The following is a 23,157-nucleotide window of genomic DNA, read 5'->3' on the forward strand; positions in this document are numbered from 1 at the left end:
GTGCGGGTCCTCCCAGGCCCCGTTTTTGGCTGTGATGGCATCCTGCCCACCTCTGCCAGTGAAAACGGAGCTCTCCCACCCCGAGCTCCAATTTTCACTGGCAGAGGGCGACAGGAGGCCGTCATGGCTGAAAATGGAGCTCGGGAGCCCATTTTTGCTAGCTGAGTGCTTAGGCCACCATAGATGACCCTGACACGAGTGACCTCAAGCTGGCCACGCTCATCCTAGCCACCCAGCCCCCAAGGTCATACACAAGCATGATGCGACCTTCAAAGAAATTAAGTTTGACACTCCTGATTTAGAATGTGTTTTAGGAAAGTGGACCATACGGGTTTCCATCTCTGTTACTTACTATTGATATATAGATATCTTTTGATTGGAGGATGAAATTGAGCACTGTGTGATAGCTAAATAAAGATATTTTCTCTACATACCTGCAGCTCTTGGAAGGATTTTTCTGATGTGACTTTGCAGAAGTGGATGCCTATTTGGAATGAATATGCAGAGAGTACTTTTGTATGATCCTGGCTGGCTTATGGAAAGTTGGATATACACAAAGAATGCTAAAAAATTCAGAGGAAGAACTGGCAAGCAGGTGTTGTTGAAGCAATTAAAAAATAATGAGTAGGAAAGGAGCAAAGGGGTGGGCAGTGAGGGAGAAGGAAAAATGATACTAATCACTTTTTAAAAGTTAAGGCAATTCATTGTATTTGGAACTTCAGGCTGTGCATCCAGGAAATCTGGCTTGCTAGGAAAGCGTAGAGAGTAAAGGGGAGAGAAAGATATTAAAGATGCAATGAGACAAATGTAATTTGCCTGTCTTGGAAACTGAACCACCCACAAAAGAACTAAAACAATAACGGAATAATGAGCCACACAGGCATACAAGAGCATCAAAATAGCATCCAAGATGAACAGACTATGTGCGTGTTCTCTCAGTTGCTACTAATAGATGCTCCTTTGCTTCAAAATTCTGCCTACCACAACTATCACATTGAACAAGAAAGTAGGCAGAAACTTTGTACCAAAGGAAATGTTCCTAAAAGGTTTCTTATTTGATGTTAGATTGCTCATCAGGGCAGTTTAATTGTAATACTGGATAAATATTACGTGTTGTTTAATTAGTAGATTTCAATTAAAGTATTACTTTTCTTACCCTTTTGCTAATGAGAGGTGCACTTGAAATAAAAAGTTATATAAAGATGCATCTATTTTGGGAATATAAATTATTGTGAGTGTAAAGATACTTTCATAATAACTTTGCTGAGACTATTTCAAGCCTACGCTGCAATCTGCCACTTTCTACCTCTTCCCCTGGCTTCTAGCAGCAAAGACTCCGATATCTTTTCAGTTTTTGGATTTTTTTTAGCTTGTGGGGGGGAAATCTTTCTTAACCATCAAGAAAGAGCTGCAGAAGTGTTCCTTGTATGAAATAAAATAAACCAGATGTCCTACCTTTTTATGTGGAGATCTACAATGTATAAACTGTGGAATTGTCTCTCACCAGATGTAGTAATGTATCAATGTTCTGACTGACAAACCCAACCAAAGCAAGCATGGCTGAGACAATCCAATCTCTTAATGCAAAACTTTATTAGGTACATCATTTTGGCAAAGATGGGGGCACCTAGACAGCGGTGACCCATTCAAAGGGATGGTCAGAGAAAACCAAACAGCCAGCAGCACAGGAGAAGGCTGTGGCAGCGGGGGGGACTTAATTGGAACGCAGAGAGTAATGACCATTATCTTAATGATTGTTTTAAAGAGGAATGTGATGAAAAAGGAATGTGGTGAATGTGACCAAATTTAAAAATGACAAAGGAGACCTGGGTTCCTGCAGCCTGTCTGGCTATCTCTGGAAGAACTGTGAAGAGAAGGAGAAGATGTCCAGGAGATCTCTGGGATGGAATGTAAAGGAGAACAGATGGCCCTGGCAAAAAAGGCCCTGGCTGCAGGACAGGTGGTTTTCGCCACCCAGACAGTGTTGACCCGTTCGAAGGGATGGCCGGAGAAAACTGAATAGCCAGTGGCACGGGAGAAGGTCGTGGCAGCTGGGGGACTTCGTCAGTTGGAATGTTGACAGTAATGGCCATTAACTTAATGTTTGTTTTAAAAATGAATGTGATGAATTCATGGAGGATAGGGAGATCAGTGGCTGCTTCTCCTTAAGATTATACCTGACATCCTAGAAATGTTCTCTTCTAATCTAGTTGCTGGGCTATACTAGTGAGAGATGCTATTGTACTCCTGTCCTACTCTGTACTTCCCAAATGTCATTTACCTGGCCACATTGTGGATCAGGCAGGTCTTTGTTGCAATTTTAATTAAATCTGATCATTATAGAAATACATGTTCTTATCTCCAAGAATGCTGAAATTACTGGGATCAACTGTGATCTTATTTTACATGTAAAAGTTGTTTATAACCTTCGTTGAATTATGGCATATATTGTTTTCCAAGCTATTTTCACTTTTGTAAAGTGTTTTTGTTTTACCTAGTATGCATCCATTTTAGTAGGACTTTTTGTTAGTTGGAAATTGCATTGCAAATGCAGAAAGAGATACAGATTAATAAATAATTGTGACCCGATCCACATATAGATGTGAAGAGCATGAAATAGAAAGGATACAAACAAGCACGTTTTCTCATTATCCTAAAGCATTGGTGTCTGCAATCTTCCCTATCTTCCAGTGTTTAATGTTATTATAGTATAGACTATCACCAGTCCTAAAAATGCAGTGTTCTTTATAGTTCAGTAGCATTTCTGGCCATAAAACCCAATGTAGGATGTTGCATACTGAAAATGCATCTCTTAAAAAAAGTAATAACAAAGGGTTGAGAGTAGAGGAGAGGAAAGAGAGGATCGAAGGAAGTAGAATTTTTATTGGTTTTATTTAAAAAAATGTGTTGGCAATGTGGTGATCTATGAAACACCACAAGCAGCATAAAACATCCATCCAGTGACAGCCTGAGGTAACATGAGCGGCTCTTAGTGGGTCTGTTTTCATTATTACAGCATTTTTAGGGCTGCATGCTGCAATTTTCACTTGCAGTGAGGTATTAAATTGAAATTACCCCAGATGTAATTGTCACACAGAATAATTCAGGACATGCTGAATTTAATGATTTCCAAGCTGTGGTTTTTATTATTCAAGAGAGAAACACACGTGTCGATAGCTTCATCTGCAGTCTGCCTTTTCAAATAACAGGTTGTTTAATGAAGGGGGCTGCTTGGAAGAAGCATCAGGAGCATTTTTGTCTCATCTTTTTTAAACAGTCAACTTATTGATCAAGAGAATTCAATGATATCTAGCACCAAATGCTTTTTAGATGTGAATCTCTTGTTTCAAAGGATTTATTTTCCTTATAAGCCTTAGATTATAAATGATGACCTATTAAACAAGTCTTACATTCTCATTAATTCTCTGGGTAGCCTATGGTACTCTTAATATGTAATTGAAATCAAGTTAGGGAATCAATGTCAGCGCGAGTAAGGCTTCTCTCCGTTATTGCTACAAAAAAACGCCATGCAGGTCATGATGGATGCAAATCTCTGATAAATTAGGAAAGCCATTAAGAAAGATAAAATACCTTCTATTACCTAAGATAAAATAGAAAGAAATGGCATCTAGTGAATGCAAGGTTTAATTCATGCATTTTTTCTATCTTGCCCAGGTAGTATAGTGTGTGTGTGTGTGTGTGTGTGTGTGTGTGTGTATGTACACACACACATACACAAAATACATAAATAAATAAAAATTATAATGAAGGCACAGTAATACAATAGTGTTTGTCTCCTATTAGAAATAATTAGGTTCAAATTTTGTTTAAAATAGATGAGGGTCTCATCTATTTTACTGATAATAATTTGATTCTACTGGAACTATTGTAGTTCCAGTATAGTTTGATCTTACTGGAACTATAGTAGTAGAAAAGAGTCTTCCATTATGACTTCTGTTACAATCCACAGTTTAACATTTTGGGTGCAAAATAGGCCAGGATATAACTCTGGAAAAACAGATTGCCATTAGTTAATTGAGATATACTGATTGCTTCAATAGAGAGTATAAAATCAGAGCAAGAAAATATATTTTTTAACATATCAAATTTGACTTCAGCTGGCCTCTAATTTTTCTAATTTTAGTTTTTAGTGGCCTGGGATTACCTATATCTATTTATGCTTCATCAAAATTATTCTTCTTTTTCAAGACCCTCTAAGTCTATAACTCCGCCTCCATCTCTGTCTGCATTTCCATCAATTTGTCCTTCAGCGCTGCATAGTAAAAAGATGGAAAAGAACAAGGAATAGCTGGGACATGATTACATATAAATAGCAGGGAAAGAACACTGTCAGAAATGGTTTATGGGAAGTGAGAAATGGTAACTTTGTTTTCACTTTGTTCCTTTCTGTTTTGAACTCTGCTTTCCCCATTCTCATTCTCCTTTGGATTCTGCATTTTCTTATCACTTCTTTCCTCAATAATAACTTTATTTAATATTGTTCTCTGCAGTGAATTTTTTAAAGTTACTTAAGAAAGCATTTAATTTTTTCCCCTAGAGACAATGTATTCATGGGTTTATCAGCATTTAAGTTTTGGTTTTTAATCATGCAAAATAATACAGTAGTCCCAATTATTTATTTTGGGCAGTTTGCCTCTTTAGATGCATCAGTAGTGATGCAGAGGTTTTTATTTGAATTTGTTTATAACATTTGAAGAATCAATAATTTTCTTTTTGCTTATTTTTGCTGTTGCACCCATGTTGTTTATGATTGTTGTCTCTCCTGTGAATTCAGATTCAGTTCATAAAGGTGTCAGTTTTTTAAATCAGGAAGAAGGAAATTCTTAGTACAAAATTGGATTAGAAATAATCTTTGATTAGGAACCCTCAGCCAAAGATACATGGATTCCTCTTTCAGTTTTTGCTTTCATCTCACAAAAGAAGTTAATAGCAGACAGTCATTTTTTGCTATTAAAATAGTATAAAGTTTTTATGCCTCTTTCACTGTTGTCAATCCTCATACCACCTCAAATTGATGGAAATTGCAGTCTGTGTAGATTTACTTCAATGTGCATTATTTATTTTAATATTCTCATATCTCGTGCTCTCTTTATTGTCAGCATCACCATCTAAAATCCAACTAAAATGTAGAGATTACAGATGCCACACATACTCCATATATGATAAAATAATTCATTCAAATTCCTAGAAAGAGAAGATTGTTATCACCTAATAATGTCTGATTGGCTACACAGAACATTCAGTAGTTTTGGAGTCTTCCTGTATGACAGCTTCGTTACATCTCAAAAGGAGATTATATATGATCTGTTGATCATTCCAACAGCATGTGTACAATCACTCATATAATCATCATCAATTGTGTTGCAAATGTTGTACCTTGATGAACGTATCTTTTCTTTTATGTACACTGAGAGCATATGCACCAAGACAAATTCCTTGTGTGTCCAATCACACTTGGCCAATAAAATTCTATTCTATTCTATTCTATAAAGTGATCCATGTGTCAAAAATGATCAAAATATATTTTCCAGAGATGCTCTTGCATAGATAAACCATCCTGAGTCTGCTTACAGCATGAATGAAATCTTTGTAGAAACTCAGTTTTCATTGTCTTGAATTCCTGCAAGAGAAGTGAAATAATGTAGGTCAACATTTAGTGAGTTGACTTCAAAAATGATTATTTATTTAGTTACTTAATTCATTACTTGCATCCTCTAATAATCAGGCACTCATTTAACTGATTTAATATTTAACTCATTTAAAAACAACATCAGGGGAATTAACATTTTAGAACTTAAAATAGTCTGCACCAGTGATATTCTGAAATGATAGAAGTCTTTTTTTGCTTCTCTGAAAACAAACGAGAAGAAAACAACAACCTCCACAAAATTTCTTAAGAGGGGATTGTGATGATGCTACAAAAAAAGACCAGTCTTAAATATGTTGGCTTCTCCAGGATTGGAGTCCTTGATATGATTTGGAAGAGTGCCATGGACCGGACGTCATCATGACATCAACCATACCCATCCCACCTGATACTTTTCTATCAAAAAATTGTGATAGGATTCAAGTGGTAATGAAGTGGAGCATGATTTGTATTTCTACGAATGCTTATGTACCCTTTAAACCTTCACAGAAAATAGACAGCACGGTGAGCTGCACAGCAGTACTTAATTTTTAAAGAGGTTCACTAAGCTGAAATAAGACAAACAGAAGGAATGGTGGGATGGGTTAGAGCAGCCAGCAGATAGCTTTCTAGTAATTTGGTGCTTTCTAATTGGTTATTTCTCTATTATATCTACTGTTCACCCTCCCTTTAGTTGTTTTGCAACAGCAACTACAATATGCTCTAAAATTTACTGCCTTACAGCTCATCTTAAGCAATGGGACATGTAACAGAGTTTATGTTATATGAAAGAAAGTAGTTTAAAAAAAAATTGGACCCCAAACTGTATTTGGAAACAAACTGAAAGCCAGTGGCACTAATCTAAGAGTGAAATGTAATCTATTGCAGGTCTAGCCATAGACTCTAAATATGTTTCAGCGGCAGTGCTATGTGAAGCATATTTCAATAATACAAGCAAGAAGGGACTTTATGGTATATTGGATGATGAGTGAAAAATAAGAACTTCTACAAAAGTTTTCTATATTCTCACCCCCACTGACATGCTTCATCTTCACTTCCAAGATTGGGAAACGTTGATCTATGATGATTGAAACCAGAGGCATTAAATCACCTATTCTGCTCAAATCCTGACTACTACATCTGGACTTTAGCTGGCATGGAGCTAGGAAGCTTGAATGCCATAGAAAGCTGCTTTTGCAATATGAAAGTCAGTAAATAAAAATTCTCGATAAGGTTTCTTTTTTTCTATGACTATTGCAATATCCTGGGAAGATTTATCAAATATATTAGCTAAAGTTTAAAGCTCTTCTAATCATATTTCGTTACCCCTGTGTATACTCCTATGTCTACTATTACACAGCTAGTCTCTGCATTATTGTGTGTGTAATACCAATCAAAGCTGAAAATAAAGTTGAAAATCACCTTTGAGATTTCTGCTTATATTCCTCTAGTTTTTCAAATTTTGAAACCATACATATAACCTAAATCAACTAAATCAACAATTCTGTGTAATTCCTTCTGCCCAGCTGGAGTCAATATTGACAAAACAGGCTGGCTCAATTAGAAAGAATATTAGAATCGGATGCTTCAAAAGCCTTCCAATTTCGGAGAGAACATCTGGAATTACATTCACAGACCCACAAATGATGATCACAAACTGCGTACAATGCAAAATAAGTGAGTGAAACCAATACATATAATATTTAGAATTCAGCTCTATCATTAAAAACTGAACCTTCCAATCTATGCCAGATTGGGTCTATGTAGTCCCCAGATACATTTCACACATTACCGCTGTGTGAGTCATGCTAACTAGGAGATGCATAACTATTTGAAATGGTGGCTTGCCATCTAGCCCTGATTGGTTAGATCATTGATTATGCTGCTGCCAGCCCCCCTAGGAGACCCAATGAATTAAAAGGAATTCCATTAGAAAGTTTATTCCTGCCTGTTTATGGGGGCATTTTAGGTAGACAGGGAATATGGTTATGCAAGGGGCCCTCGCTTTCTCTTAAGAGGTTTTCTCTCAAGGTTTCTATGAATTTCTCCCTGCCACTCCATCCACAGCTGCTGCTATCTCTCTTTGACATTTGTATCAGCCTTTTACTTTATCATATGAAATATCTTTTTAGGAGGCAGTGGAAGAGCCTAGAAAATACTCAGGCCACAGTAAAACATGGAAGAAATAAATGTACAGAGATAGGAACAATGATTTTAAGTAAATATTAATTTATTAAGCAATAATTACACTTGCTAGCCTTGGCTTTGCATCCTCACCATAAAGAGGCTTGAGGATAATGGTTGGGATGCCAAATATATCCCCAGATATGAACAGAAATAGAATTTCCAAGACATAAAATAAGGTATCAAGTTTATTTAGACCTAAATGTAGGCAAATTTATGGGCAATAGGGTCTAGTCTATCTTCCTGAAATACAATGTGAACATTCAGAATTTATGGGTGCAAAAAACAAAAACAAACCAGTGATAGCAGTTAACACAAAGACTGTTTTAAAACTTATATCAGGAAGCTCTGTCAGTGGCTAATAATACTAGGAATACAAAAGTGGCATATCTGTTGTCAGAGGCAGTATGTCATCTGTCTGATGGGAATGAACTAGAAATAATAGCTTTTGCTATCATGGCACATTTGAGCATTTTGTGAACTGCATTTTGCTGGCTATTCTGGGAGACTGATTTCCAGGCTGAATTAACATACAGTTTGATGCAGGAGGGGTCAGGGATATTTGGCTTGAGAAATATGTAAAACAGTATTGGTTTTCAAGGCAGCTAGAAATAGAATTAAATCCATACAAACAGGCAAAATTAACTAAAATATAAATTAGCAATAAAGTGAATCTTATTATAATAATAGAGATACCTGTTTCAATTCAATAGGGATATCTATTTCAATTAATAAATTTAGTTCCTTCAATTCTGGGGTTATTTCTTTAAAAGAAAAATTCAAATTCAAATGTCAGTCTTCATTCAAGCTTGATATACCGACTTCAGACATAATATTAAACTATGGATTATTTTACCAAATAATAGTCTTTTCCCTCCCACTGTTACCTCTTTTTGTTGACTTATCTCATAGCTCTTCCTTGTTTTCTAAAGTGTTGCTTTAGTGTCTCTAAGGGGCTCTAAGAGCACATGTCTCCCTCTCAGGCTGTAAATGGTGTCTGGAAGGACCTAGGAAATGGTCAGATAAGAGTCAGTATAGCCCAGAGCTGCATAGTGGATAGAGCAAAAAGCTCAGAAGGGACTCTCTCAGAAGGGACTCAGAAGTTCCTGGGCTGTAGGGTTAGTCCTCAACTTACTTCTGATCACTTAGCAACTGTTCAAAATTATGATGGGAAGATACTTAGGGCTAAAATTCAGAGTTCCCATAGTCACATGATCACATTTTTGGTCACTCAGCAACCAGCCTGTATTTACAGCGATTTTCAGTATCCTGGGTCACATAATTGTGATTTATAATATTTTTTTCTGGAAACGCCCATTTATTTCCAGTTTCAGCCAACAATACACATTGTGGACAATGGATTTGCTTAACGACTACAGATTTGTTTAATGACTTGAGGAGCACCACAAATTAGAGTTATAATATTGGGTTGGTCATGTAATTACCGATTTAGCAGCCACAAAGTCTGACCATAATCCTGGGCTCAATTACAGTCGTAACTCGAGGACTACCTGGCAAGGAGATGGCAGGAGATTTGTACTTTCAGGCTTGCAAGATTTTGTTAATATAGCTTTACAATAAAATAGAATTAGTTTGTCTGGCTGTGTTTCCTGTCCTGTGGTAAAGCTGAGACAGGAAATCCGCACTCAAAATTGACTTTTTTATTCATTGTTTGGGTAACTTCTATCTCAGCTGTCTCTGCCTAGGCAGTTAGTGTCCCTTTAAAATATGTCATTTAAGAAGAAGAGAGGGACAGTATTTCAAAGTACATGGTTTTTCTTCAGCAGCAGTTCAGGTCTTCAATTATTTTGAGATATAAAAGTAGCCACAAAGCCAAATGCATATATATTCAGTATATAAGAACTAATCTTGAGTTTTGCTGTTGATCTTGCCCTCTACAGAAATCCCCTGAAATGATTTCAAGTTGTTGCACTAGGTTTTGTCTCAAAGTTGATGAAGAAAAATATTAAACCTGTCTCTGCTAGATTATGTAAATAATGAATATTGACCAGGATTGTGATCTTCCCTTTCTAGGGGTGAAAGAGACTGAATCCAATGCTGCTTACTTCCGTGAATTCCAAGGACAACAATTCTGAGGATTTTGCAGAGATCTCCAGATTTTTTAACTACTCAATATTTGGTGGCTACTGAACTATTCAACCTGGTTGCTAAAAATTAGCCTCAGGTTTAATAGTGTATAAACTGCACATAATCGACAGTGATTTAATATGCTTCTTCTAGGCTTCTCTGCAATCTTCCATAGTGTTGTTTCTGACTAGACCACATTTAATAAGTCTTCTGATATATCTTGGAGATAAAACTACCAGTGGTTCATTTTCTTTCCTTTTTTTCTTTCTCTAGTCATGTTACATGAAGCCTACATCTTTGTCTCTCAGACAGGAGAAAGTGAAGGCAGACACAGCCAGTTCTAACTATTCATGGCATCTGATCTGGGGAACATGGTGCAAAAGAAAAGCACTGAAAAAGCATGTCAAAAGAAAAAAAGATGAATACTGTCTTTTAAAAGGGAACCAATTAGTATTTAAAACTGTAAAGTGGAATCATTTTGAAATTTAAAAACTCATGAATTTCTTTTTATCTTTTGAAGGGGACATTACAGAGCTAAGCACATTATTATGAGAAGAAGGCAGGAAAATCCAGTTTGTACATTTAGAAAATCATGATGAGCATGGTGTCCTATTCTTCATCCTGCTGATTGGGAGGAATAAATAAATACATTTCACCATAAGGTTTTCTTGTCAGAGGGTTATTGAAAAGAAACACATCAAAGCCTATTGAACAGAGTAGAAACAACAGAAGATTGTGAGACACTTGTCTTGCTTGATCTGGGCCAGAGTGACCCGATAGTTCTGTGGAAAGGGGCACAAGTTATGAATTTAGGGTGTGAGACTGTAAATACAGCAGCTATCTGTTAATTTTTTTACATATTCATTGTATTCCTGAGAATACACAATTCTATGCAAATCTGGCTTTTGAAAAGTTACTTTTTTCTATTTTGTTTATAATTATAAAATATAAAGATTAGAAGGGACCAGTATTGTCCTTTGCAGTAATCCGCTATACAGCATTCCTGACAGATGGCTATCCATCTGCTTAAAGGTATTCAAACAGATCTGATTATTAAAAAGTTATCCGGTTGTCCAACCAAAATATGTATCTTTGTAAATCAAGCTCATTGTTTCTTACTGTACAGAAGTACTCTGATAATTCTCCTCTGTCTCCCACATGCCAGCTGAAGGAAATGCTGACTTCCAAAATCTAATCTGCCTCAGCAACAAAGCATAGTAGGTAGGAATATCTACCAGAAGTTAGAGATGGGAGAAGCATGGTGAGGAATGACTCATTTGGTGCTATGTATTTTCTGCCGCAAGGTTGGATCTTATTGTGATAACAATCTAGAACCAAACTAACCGCAAAGGAGCCATTCTCCCCTGCTTCTCTTCCCTTCTTGCTTCTGTTGCAGACACAACTTAGAGCAGGGGTCTCCAACCTTGACAACTTTAAGACTTGTGGACTTTGCTGGCTGAGGAATTCTGGGAGTTGAAGTCCACAAGTTTTAAAGTTGCCAAGGTTGGAGACCCCTGACTTAGAGGCAAAGTAGAGGCTGAAAGTAGTGGGAAAGAAAGATGGTAACTAGGTCTTTCTGTACCAGTATTCACTGCACCAAAAGACATGTTGTTCCTATAGAGTGAATTTGACTTGCTTTCCCACTAGGAAGGAGAGTCAAATGGAAGGGACATCCAGTTTGGAAAGTTGTCCATGAGTGACAGCAGAAGAGACTAAAGGCAGCTTCATCTTAATGGCCTCTGATGGCTCCATAGCAAAGGTGTCCATGACTTTCTATGCCCGCATGCCAGCAGCTTGACAGGAGAATCTGGTTCCTTTGCTAAACTTACCTTGGACTGATTCACCCCTGTTTCCTACTCAACATAGCTTGTCTTGGCAGAATTGAAAAATAAAACAAAACAAAACAACTGCATTCGCAGTTGGACAAAAATTGCAGGGAGAGACTTTCTTTCCAGTGAGCTGGGAATAGTTTAAGGACAAAACTAAACATTCATGTCCATGACAAACAATGTGGTGTTTTTTGTGTTCAGCTGTGTGTGCAGGATATATGGATGAACCCTGAATCACAAGCTATGGTTATTAATAGTGAAATAGTAGTACCAATAAGGCTACTTAAGATGTGTAAGTAAATGCAAGATGGTATAAAGACCTATTTTGGAATATTTTTTTCCTGAATTTATAGCAGCTCAGATATCCCTATTAATACAGAAGTAGCAAACTAGATGCTTTAGAATCATATAAGATAGATTGTTATAGTCAATAATAAAATAAATCAAGATTTTTCAAGAACCTGAAATAATGTTTGTCTGACTAGCTTGTTTAAAAAGAGGAACAAAAGAAAGATAGCAAAATTGTATGATGAGCTCACGGAATTTTTTTAAAAGAAAACCTTCATATGTGGAGGAAAAAGTATTAACTATGTTGACCATCTTGAATCATAATAAAGGGAGGATTTTAAAAATCTGAAGAACAATGGATGAAATGGATGGCAGACAGAGAAAGCAGAATCCAGTAGCCTTGCTGGATACATCCACAGATCCAGCTAGAACAGGGCTGTCAAACTCGTGGGCTATGGACCAGATGCGTCACATGTTGGCCATCCATGCCCAGTTTAGTGAAAGGGGGAAAAGTTGCAATATATCACAAGATGATGCATGACAACGTGAATTTGACAGCCCTGATCTAGAACATTGATCCAGTCAGTAATTGGATAAGCTTGCAGGTATGCCTGTTCCTTCCCAACAATTGGTAGTTAAGATATGCTACCTGTGATTAGGAATTGGTACCTGCATCAAGGCTAGAAACCACTGATAGCTGAATATTCCAGAAGTATTTCTGATTTCCTTTAATGTCTCTCCAAATTAATCTCTCTCCAAATTTGTGGCCATCATTATGGCTTAAATATCCTGCATCTAATTTAATTTTTATTTTATTTAACACCAACAACAATACTTCTACCCTTCAAAAAGACCTTGACTTTGTATCCGATTGGTCTAAAACTTGGCAACTCCAAATCTCAACCAGCAAATGCTCAGTCTTACATATTGGAAAAAAGAACCCAAACACTAAGTACAAGCTTGATGGACATTACCTTACAGTCGACCCCCACCTTGTTAAAGACCTTGGAGTTTACATATCAAATGATCTAAGTGCCAAAGCCCACTGCAACTACATAGCAAAAAAGGCTCTAAGAGTTGTAAACCTAATTTTGTGTACCTTCTTTTCCAAAAACTCTACACTACTAACCAGAGCATACAAAACATTTGCTAGACCTATTCTTGAATACAGCTCACCTATCTGGAACCCACACCACATCTCTGACATTAATACAATTGAACGTGTCCAGAAATATTTTACAAGAAGAGTTCTCCGTTCCTCTGAAAACAACAAAATACCTTATACCACCAGACTTGAAATCCTGGGATTAGAAAATTTAGAACTCCACCGACTCCGACAAGACCTGTGTTTAACACACGGAATCATCTATTGCAATGTCCTTCCTGTTAAAGACTACTTCAGTTTCAATCGCAATAATATAAGAGCAAACAATAGATTCAAACTTAATGTTAACCACTTCAATCTTGATTGCAGAAAATATGATTTTTGTAACAGAGTTGATAACACTTGGAACACACTGCCTGACTCTGTGGTCTCTTCTCAAACTCCCAAAAGCTTTAACCAAAAACTGTCTACCATTGACCTCACCCCATTCCTAAGAGGACTATAAGGGGCGCGCATAAGAGCACAAAAGTGGCTACCGTTCCTGTCCTAATGTTTCCTTTCATTATATCAAATTAATACAATTATTACATACTTTTTCTCATATATATGCTTATATGATATTTTGTTGATTTATGTTGATGCTTGTGTATATTGTTGTGATAAAATAAAATAAATAAAAAATAAATAAATCTAATGGCAGAATATTTATAGCTTATATCTTGCATTAAAAAATAAATTTGTTTCTAACTATCCTCACAGTTAGGATGATTCGACACTATGAGAGACGGAAAAAACGTATCTCCACATTTTCATCATGTGCGTGATTTTGCATTATTCCATTGTGTCTATCCTTTTGTAGCTAAAATGTTGAAGTACAGTAGATTTTGTATGTGGAAGAGATGTTCCAATCTTTGACTCATTTTAGTGGCCCTTTTCTCTTACAAAACTCATTATCTATTCTGAATAGGCTACATACTTAGAATCAGAGAGATGTTATATTAAACTAACCATGCTTCAGTTTGAATGGTTAGCTTCAGGAAGTGGTGATAGGAAATTGCTGTCTAGAGAGAAGTCAATCTATCTCTCATGCCATTTAACTTCTACATCAAGAATAGGAAAGGATTGCATTTAAAAATTTGGAGGCTGCTGAGTGCCACAGTATGAATACAATTACATGCTGCATGTTCATTTTGGAGCTTTGTTTCAGGGAGTTAGGATTTTTCCTTTTTAAAGAATTGTGATACAGCTACTTTCAGGTTCAGCAAACATGCATCAGAGGGTACTACAAGGGCTACAAAGAACGGGACTTAGGACTTGCAGAGTGCTCATCTCTGTTCCATATGAAATTGCTGGGACATCATCCCCAGACATAAATAGAAGTGACATGTAGATGATGTTCCTATGACCTCTGTGTGCCTAATGCTCTAATCTATCTGAGTCACTCTGTATTCTGCCTAATGCTCAGCCGCTATAATAGATTGTGGGCCAATGAAATGAATCTAAATCTAGGTGTGATGGAAGTGTTTGTCTGGCTTTATGGTGTTTCATTTGATCAGGAGGGTTTTATGTTCAGGTTGCCAGTTTGAATCTGTTGTTGGATCCATTGCCACACAAAGGTTCATATTTTTATCAAATTAGATCTGACTGAGGTCTGTCTTAATGATATTTTTATCATTTTCTCACCCAAAAAACAACAACAGCAACCCAGGTCTGAAGTCTCAAAATAATTTTATTATCACCTCAGTTTTTTTCAAAATATAATATAGCAATATTATTGTCAGTTCTGTATTCAACTACATTATTTCATGATGCTTAACATTTTCTGTTAAGAAAGGAATTTACTGAATAACACTTTCTTAAGTTTTTCATAGATTAAAAATACTTTTTTATTTTTTCATTCAGGTGCACTTCATTACACTATCGTGCAGATCTGCCACCAACCAGCATCATTATCACCTTCCATAATGAAGCTCGGTCTACATTGTTAAGGACGATAAGAAGGTAAGATTTATTTATATAGCACTAAAGGGGAGAGGTGAATAGTTTCTAAGATATCAACTATCTTATAAATGTTGCAATTAAAAAATAATTGAAATTATCTTTAATAAAAAAGGTCAAATCAGTTGTTATGGACATAAAGGTACCACCAAATAAGCATGCACACATAGCCACGAGGCTGTATACTTAAGGAGTAAACAGATGCAGAAAAGAAGCAAGACATTTTAAGGAATTAATCATATGAGTTTAGAAAAAGAACACAAAATATAGCTAAAACCACTTTAACTAGAATGAATGAATTCCATTCATTAATCATCCCTCCAACTTTCTATCCTAGAAAACCATTCATAGTTTCTACCACATCTGTACATTGCTTCATTCACAACCTTTTATTCTTTAAGTTTTTTATTTCAACATGCTTGTTTGGAATTGGTTGTTCAATTCTATACTTCAGCCATACATTATTTCAATACTCATTTATTCTTAACCCTGTCACTTCTTGTTTTATTTCTTAAGTACTCCATTCCAGAGGTGGGTTTCAGCAGGTTCTGACCACTTCTGCAGAACCGATAGCAAACATTTTGAGTAGTTCGGATAACCGGTAAATACCACCTCTGACTGGACCTGCCCCCATCTATTCTCTGCCTCCCAAGTCCTAGCTGATTGGGAGGAAATGGGGATTTTACAGTATCCGTCTCCTGGAGAGGGGTGGGAATGGAGATTTTACTGTATTCTTCCCTTGCCATGCCCACCAAGCCATGCCACACCCACCAAGCCACACCCACCAAACTGGTAGTAAAAATTTTTGAAACCCACCACTGTTCCATTCCCATTGCGTTCCAGTTGCTTTTGATTATGTAGCCTGAAACTCACTTCCATATATAATAAAGTGGAGAAAAGCTACAACATAACTATTTTGCTTCTTTAACAAACATTCATTCCTCTCCGTAGGCTTCATACTGCCGTCTATCCCTCCACCAACATTTGCCCGTCTTAAAGTTCCTCCTTCCCTTTTCTCATCTTTCATGAACATTCTACCAAGATACAATCTGTGTGCTCTAATTTTTCATCATTTATGTATAACTTGCAATCATTCACTCCATCTTGTCTGTCAAACACAATTATTTTGGACTTTGACACATTAATTTTCAAATGCTCTTCGTTGCATCATGCAATCAAATATTCACTGCAAATCAATCAGGTTCTCAACCAACAGCAGAGCATTATCTGCATACAAAAATGCATATCTATTCATGTCCCAACTAACCTATCTCTAGCTTCACCACAAACATTACTTATACATTTATTCCTTATTTCAAGCCTGCCATGTGCTTCCTGTAAATCAGTAAATGTACAATAATTTTTCTTCCTCGTATTTATACATTTTTTCAATGATAAAAAAGCAAAAATATATATACTTCATATTCCTGCCTGGGATAAAGCTGCATTGTACTTCACAAATTTTACCTGTCATCGTTGCCCCCTTTTGATCAGTATTCTGCCAGACTGTCCTCCAAACACTTATCAGAGTAGTTCCTCTGCTGTTTTTCCAATCATTCTTCCTACTCTTTCCATTTTCTAAGAGAATCATCTTCCAATGATCAAACGTGATATAGTCTTCACACACACATTAAACTACTTGCAGAACTATTTCATAAGCACATCACATCCCTATTTTATATTTTAATATTTTCCACTAACAGTCTCTGCACCTCCAGCCATATTATTTTTCCCACCGTTTATGAGTGCTTTTCATTATTTTTTTCCCACCAAGTGTCCTTTTTAAATGTTTACCATTCTCATAATTTCACACACTTTGTAGCACTGAATTTCCCCCTCTCTACTCTGAATATCTCTTCTGTTCCTCTGCTTCTACATTCTTCCATCTGCTTCTATTTATTTTGATGGAAATTAACATATTTTTATATTTCTATTGATTGCTTTTCTGTATGCCCATATGAACAGTAATACTTAAAACTATATGTTCAGAACAAACCCTTTTTTAAACAGAAGCTCACCAGTCATACTAGTCATTCGTCCTTGGATCTCTGAATGGCCTAATCATTTTTTTATACTTTCTTGTCTGATTCCCATCTATGTATTCATTTCAATACAATACAATAATTTTGCCTCCTGGATCAGGGTTGTCAAACTTGCAGCCTGCAGGCTGAATGTGTCATGTGCTGGCCAAGCCCACCTCCATTTTAGCAAAGGGGAGAAAAGTCAAGATACGTCACATGATGACAATGTGACGATGCAAATGTGATACGCCTGTCCTGGATCAAATTAATGCAGAATGTTATTCAGTTGTCTAAAACCACTTAGTTCTTCCTATTCTCTCCAATCATTGGAGCATTTACATGTAACTTTCACCAATTTATAGATTCGTACTTTTATACACAATCCGCAACAACTTTGATTTCACCAGTCTGTACTTATTGACATATACTTTTATCATAAATGAACCTATGATTGTACTTCTTCGCATACATTAATATTCCATTCCACAAGATTGAATCATTTGCATTCTAATCATTTGCATCTTTTCTCTTTCTCCTAGTTTTATAGACAGAGCATATTTCATTCATTATGTCATGCTCTTTTTTCTTTTATTTCTTATACGTGCTAAATCTTCCATATACCATGCTGGTAATAATGTAGATCCATAGATATTGCTCATGCTTGGTCAGTTAAGACTTTCACCTAAGACTTTGTAGTGTGAAAAAGGGTAAACAGCTTTACCAGCCTTAGTCACATCCATAGCACTTGCATTGATTCTATGCTAATTGTAAGAACAGTACCAATCAGTGTTGGTATAGTTTAGTTAATATGCTGCATGTTTTACATTTTCATGTACATGTACATTTTACATTTGCATTTTACATTTTCTGAGCCATCTTGGATTTAATGACTATCTTGAAGACCAGAAAACCATTGTGCACAGCCTTCCTAGAAGGTAGATGCATTGTACTGACATATTGTAATGGACTGTGAGAATAACCTAGGAAGACAAGAAGAGTCGCAGTCTAGACTATGGTCAGACAAAAGATATCTCACCCCACAGAAAGAATGGAAACAAAAGTGCCTCAGAAAGGATCTTCCCTAGTAGTCTAGAAAATAAAGGTAATGGAGGGGAGATATACTTCCAAATTTGCAGATTGATATATGCCCTTTGAGACAATCCAGTCAAGAAACCAAAACCATACTATCTTTATCATAAGATTACAGTAACAGAATCTTGAAATCTTGCAAAATAAAGATTTTTTTTTCTGATAATCCACTTGTAGAGAAAATCCACTTCTTATTCCCACCCTTAAATTTAATAAGCTTTGCACAATCACAGTTGTAAATCTCAGCTTTCCAGATATTTATCACTGTATTCAGGAATAGACTTACTTTGTAGAAGACTCTTGATACCAAAAAATACTCCTTTTTTATAGACAAGAAGAACCTAACTGTCCTCCATATTACATAGAAAGCACATATAGGTCCTGGTCTAGATCAGGAACCTTAGATTTTCAATTTCATTTTCTCCTTCCCAGCTTTCTGAGTTAATAGATACTTTGCCCTTCTTTTGAGGGACTTGTTGGGACTCGTTGGGCTGTGCTGATGACATCATGAACTTCATGGACCTCTGTACCATACAGTAGAAACCCCTGTTTTCTGCTCTTTCAGCTTCATTCTTTGTAAAAACTAATCTGAATCCTGAAAAACAGGCCAAATAGTGCTGCCAAAACTGTGCTGTATTGCAACCAAATTTTGTCATCATATCTCAAAGTATTGGGAGGCCCACACATGAATTACATAAAAAGTGTGCTGACTATTACTGCTTTTTGCCTTGTTAAATATTGCAGATACCTAATGGCTTTTGGTTTGCACACTTGGAAGGTCACACAGTTAGATTCTGTTTTTGTTGAGGGGAGGAAATTAGAGAAATTAACATGATCAGTGATTCCTTTAGTATTGTTTAGTTCTCTTTTCCACCCTTTTTTATTGGCAAGTCTTTTGTGAGCAGATCATGCAATTACCAAGCTCATTCATTATTCAAAGCAATCCCACCACTTTCTCAAGCAATTAATTGCTGAAAAGCAGACTGTTCACCAATGATTCATTCTGAAGACTCCAAACGTGAAAATTACAACCTGTTTTGCACTGGTAAAGATGGCAAAAGATATTCAGATATCTAAATCCATATAGAATTTTTTTCTGTGCTTTGAATATATCTCTGCATAGCATCATTGAATGGAACCTAGCACTATAATGAACAGCTTGTGCAGAAAGTTTGTTTCTTTGTTTAGTCAGTGTATATGGGAGCATTCTTGCAAACATGACTTTGGGTGGTTTACAATGTTTTAAACAATTAAAACGTATACAAAAATGTAAAATCCATAGCAGCTGGGAAAAGATCAAAAAGTCACAATCCAACATTTAACATAGCCAATCAACAGGCTTGGTCCCATGCTCGGGGAAAGAGTCATGTCCTCAGGGTCTTAACAAAGTCCAATACAATTTCTAGAGGAATGGCATTCCATAGGAAAGGTGCCATGACAGAAAAGGCTTTCCTCCTGGGCCCTGTCAGTTGGCACTCCTTAGCTGATGAGATCCAAAGCATGCCTGTCCTGCAGAATGAATGGGATAGATAGAACAACTGGGGAGAGACAATCCTATCAGTAGCCCAGCCCCAGGCCATAAGGGCTTAAAGGTTCAAGCCCTGCTGTCTATGCTATTGCATTCTGCAGTAGCTGAAGCTTCTGAATGTTCTTCAAGGGCAGGCCCATGTAGAGCTCATTGCATTACTTTAATCTGGCGGTCACTAAGGTATGAGTGATCATGAGTACAGCCTCCTAGTCCAGGAATGCACATAACTGATATACAATCCAAAGCTGTGCAAAAAGCCTACCTAACCATGGATGCTATTTACTCCTCAAGCAGGAGCTATGAGTCCAGGAAGCCACCCAGCTTGCCCGTCAGCGCTGTCCAGTGCCATCCCACTCAGAACAAAAATGAAATGAAATGAAAAGTCCTAGCAGGTCCAAAAACCCCACAGCCTTGCTAGGTCTTGCTGGGATTGAGCTAAAACTTGTTGTACCCCATCTAGAGGCCCCCACAGCCACCAGGCACTGGGACCATCAGGCAACCTGGGATGGACATGTAGTTTGGTACCTCATGCCGAATTATTAGTGAACATTTCCCAGTGGCTTTATGTAGCTGTTAAACAGGGGAGGAGAAAGCATTGAAAACTGAACGACCTCACAGTGCAGGGCTGAACGACCTCACAGTGCAGGGCTGGACCTCTCCTCCCTTAACAACATCAAGTGGAACTGAGCCCAAAGGATGGAGGAGAACCATCACAGTACAGTGTTGCCACCACCGAGCTTTTAGAGCCAGTCCAGAAGCAATTAACCACAATTGAAAACTGTTAAGATGGTAAAGAAGAACCAAGGTGGAAACATCACTCCACCTGACTCTACCAGAGACTATCAAAAATCCATCATCATCATCCAGACATCAGTGTTGTCTCAGTCCCATAACCATGCAGGTTCAAATGTGTAAAGCTTGGGTACTATATTCTTAAAGAATAGCCATCATGCTGCCAGAATTTGAATCATATCTATGTTTCAGCAAGGCAGGAAATTATAAATATATGTGTACAATGTTGAAACAGGATAGAATAATTTCATCTAGCCCATATAGTTCTTTTGGACTCAGTAATGCTATATAAGAACCTTATATAAATACATTTGAGTGCTAGTTAATGTAGTAGTTAAAACTGGGAGATTGTGATTTCTAGTTCCATCTTAGGCACAAAGCCAGCTGGGTGATCTTGGACTAGTTACTCTTTCTCACCACTAGGAAGAAGGCTATGGTAAAACGCTTCTGAAAATCTTGCCAAGACAATGGCAAGGAATAGCCCAGGCAACCTCCAGGAGTGAACATTGAGTAAAAGGCACCAAAAATATCAAACAAAAATAAATTAATAAACGTGCACTTTTTAGCTCATTTTGAATTGTATAACTTAATTTTCCATACTGAGAACAAAAGAATACAGCCAAAAGATACATATCAAAGTATTGTCTGGCCATTTTGAAATGTGCATCATTGCATAGGATTTTAGTTACGCAAGGAGGAAGGACTCTTGGGTAAACGGAAATTCACTGAAGAGCGCTGGTTGTTAACAATTTCCATTTACAGGAACGAGACAGGGATGTCCCTTATCACCATTATTGTTTGTTTTGACTCTGGAACCATTATTAGATAAAATACGAGAATTAATGAAAATAGAGGGAATTAAGATTAGACAATATGAGTATAAAGTTAGAGCTTTTGCAGATGATGTAGTGGTTACGTTAACGAATCCTATAAATTCAAGTAGATTTTTGTTGGAAGTAATTGATAAATATGGAAAGGTATCAGGATTTAAAATAAATCAGAATAAAACAAAAGTGATAATTAAAAATATGTCTATACAACAGAAACAAAAACTAGAGGAAATGACAGGATTTGAGGTAGTAAAAAAGGTTAAATATTTAGGGGTCTATATTAGCTCATCGAACAAGAAACTTTATAAGAATAATTATGACTTGCTATGGCAAAAAGTTCAGAATGATATGAGTGGCTGGAAGAAATTGCAGTTATCCCTATTGGGAAGGATTGCGGCTATTAAAATGAATGTGTTACCTAGATTTTTGTTTCTGTTCCAGATGATACCAATAATTAAAAAGGATAAAAATTTGGAAGATTGGCAGATTGGGATTAACAAATTTATATGGCAGGGTAAAAAGGCGAGGGTTAAAATGAAAATAATACAGGACTCACGGGAAAGAGGTGGTTTAAGAATGCCTAACTTTAAATTATATTATGAAGCAGTAGCCCTTTCAGTAATAAGTGACTGGTTTAACTTAACAGAGGAAAGAATTTTGAATATAGAAGGTTATGACTTGTTATATGGATGGCATGCGTACTTATTTTATGAAAAAAAAGTGGATAGGGCTTTTAAGAATCATGTGTTGAGAAGTGCTCTTTATGGTCTGGAAAAATATTCCTATAAATTAGAATACAAGATTCCTATATGGGCGAGCCCTAGACATGCAATAGAGAATATAAATATAGAACAGAAACAGGAAATGATTACTTATAAAGAACTTTTGTATGTTGAAGGAGGTAGATTGCAATTAAAATCATTACAGGTATTAAATGAAGAAGGGAGGAATTATACTTGGTTTCAATATGGGCAAATAAGTGCTAGATGGAAAGAAGATCAAAAAATTGGTATAATGCAAAAGGAGGAAAATTTAATAAAGCAAATTAGAAATCAGACCCAGGAGCATATAAAGAGATTGTATAATGTGTTGCTTGAAATAGATTCGGAAAAGGATTTGGTAAAGGATTGTATGATAAAATGGGCACAGAATATTCAGGAACCAATAATGTTGGAAACATGGGAGAAAATTTGGGTTAGAAATGTTAAGTTTACACAAGCACAGAATTTAAGGAAAATTTTTATAAGATGTTTTATAGATGGCACTTAGATCCCAAAAAATTATCATGTATGTATCCTAATATCCAAGCGAAATGTTGGAGGTGTGATTGTGATGATGCTACATATTTTCATATTTGGTGGACTTGCAAGAAAATTAAGGTCTTTTGGATAAGAATTTGGTGGATTATTCAAAATGTACTGAAGAAGAAGATAAAGTTCCTGCCACAATTTTTCCTTTTGGGAATTATAACGGATTGTACAGGGATTGAGACTAAATTGATTCTGAATTTAATAACAGCAGCAAGACTGTTGATTGGACAATACTGGAAGAAAGAAGAGATACCTACAATAGAAGAATGGATATTGAAAGTTATTAATTTGGCTGAGATGGCTAAAATCTCAGCGTTTTTAAAAGCCAATCCGCAGGAAAGATATTTAATTGAATGGAAAAAATGGATTGATTATCTACAAAACAGATATCAGATTAAGAAATATCAGATTGCCTTTGAATAATTAGAAAGTTATTTTATGTAATGGG

General features: G+C 36.5%; 1 protein-coding gene across 1 annotated transcript in view; it reads left to right on the top strand.

Annotated features, from left to right (window-relative positions):
* Positions 1-23,157, top strand: part of GALNT14 (polypeptide N-acetylgalactosaminyltransferase 14) — a 362,037-nt gene that overhangs the window by 233,196 nt on the left and 105,684 nt on the right. Inside the window, exon 4 of the mRNA XM_058169982.1 lies at positions 15,044-15,142. Coding sequence (XP_058025965.1) covers positions 15,044-15,142 — 99 coding nt within the window. The remainder of the gene's footprint in view (positions 1-15,043; positions 15,143-23,157) is intronic.

The sequence above is a fragment of the Ahaetulla prasina genome, chromosome 1 (assembly GCF_028640845.1).
Source record: "Ahaetulla prasina isolate Xishuangbanna chromosome 1, ASM2864084v1, whole genome shotgun sequence".
NCBI classification, from domain to species: domain Eukaryota; kingdom Metazoa; phylum Chordata; class Lepidosauria; order Squamata; family Colubridae; genus Ahaetulla; species Ahaetulla prasina.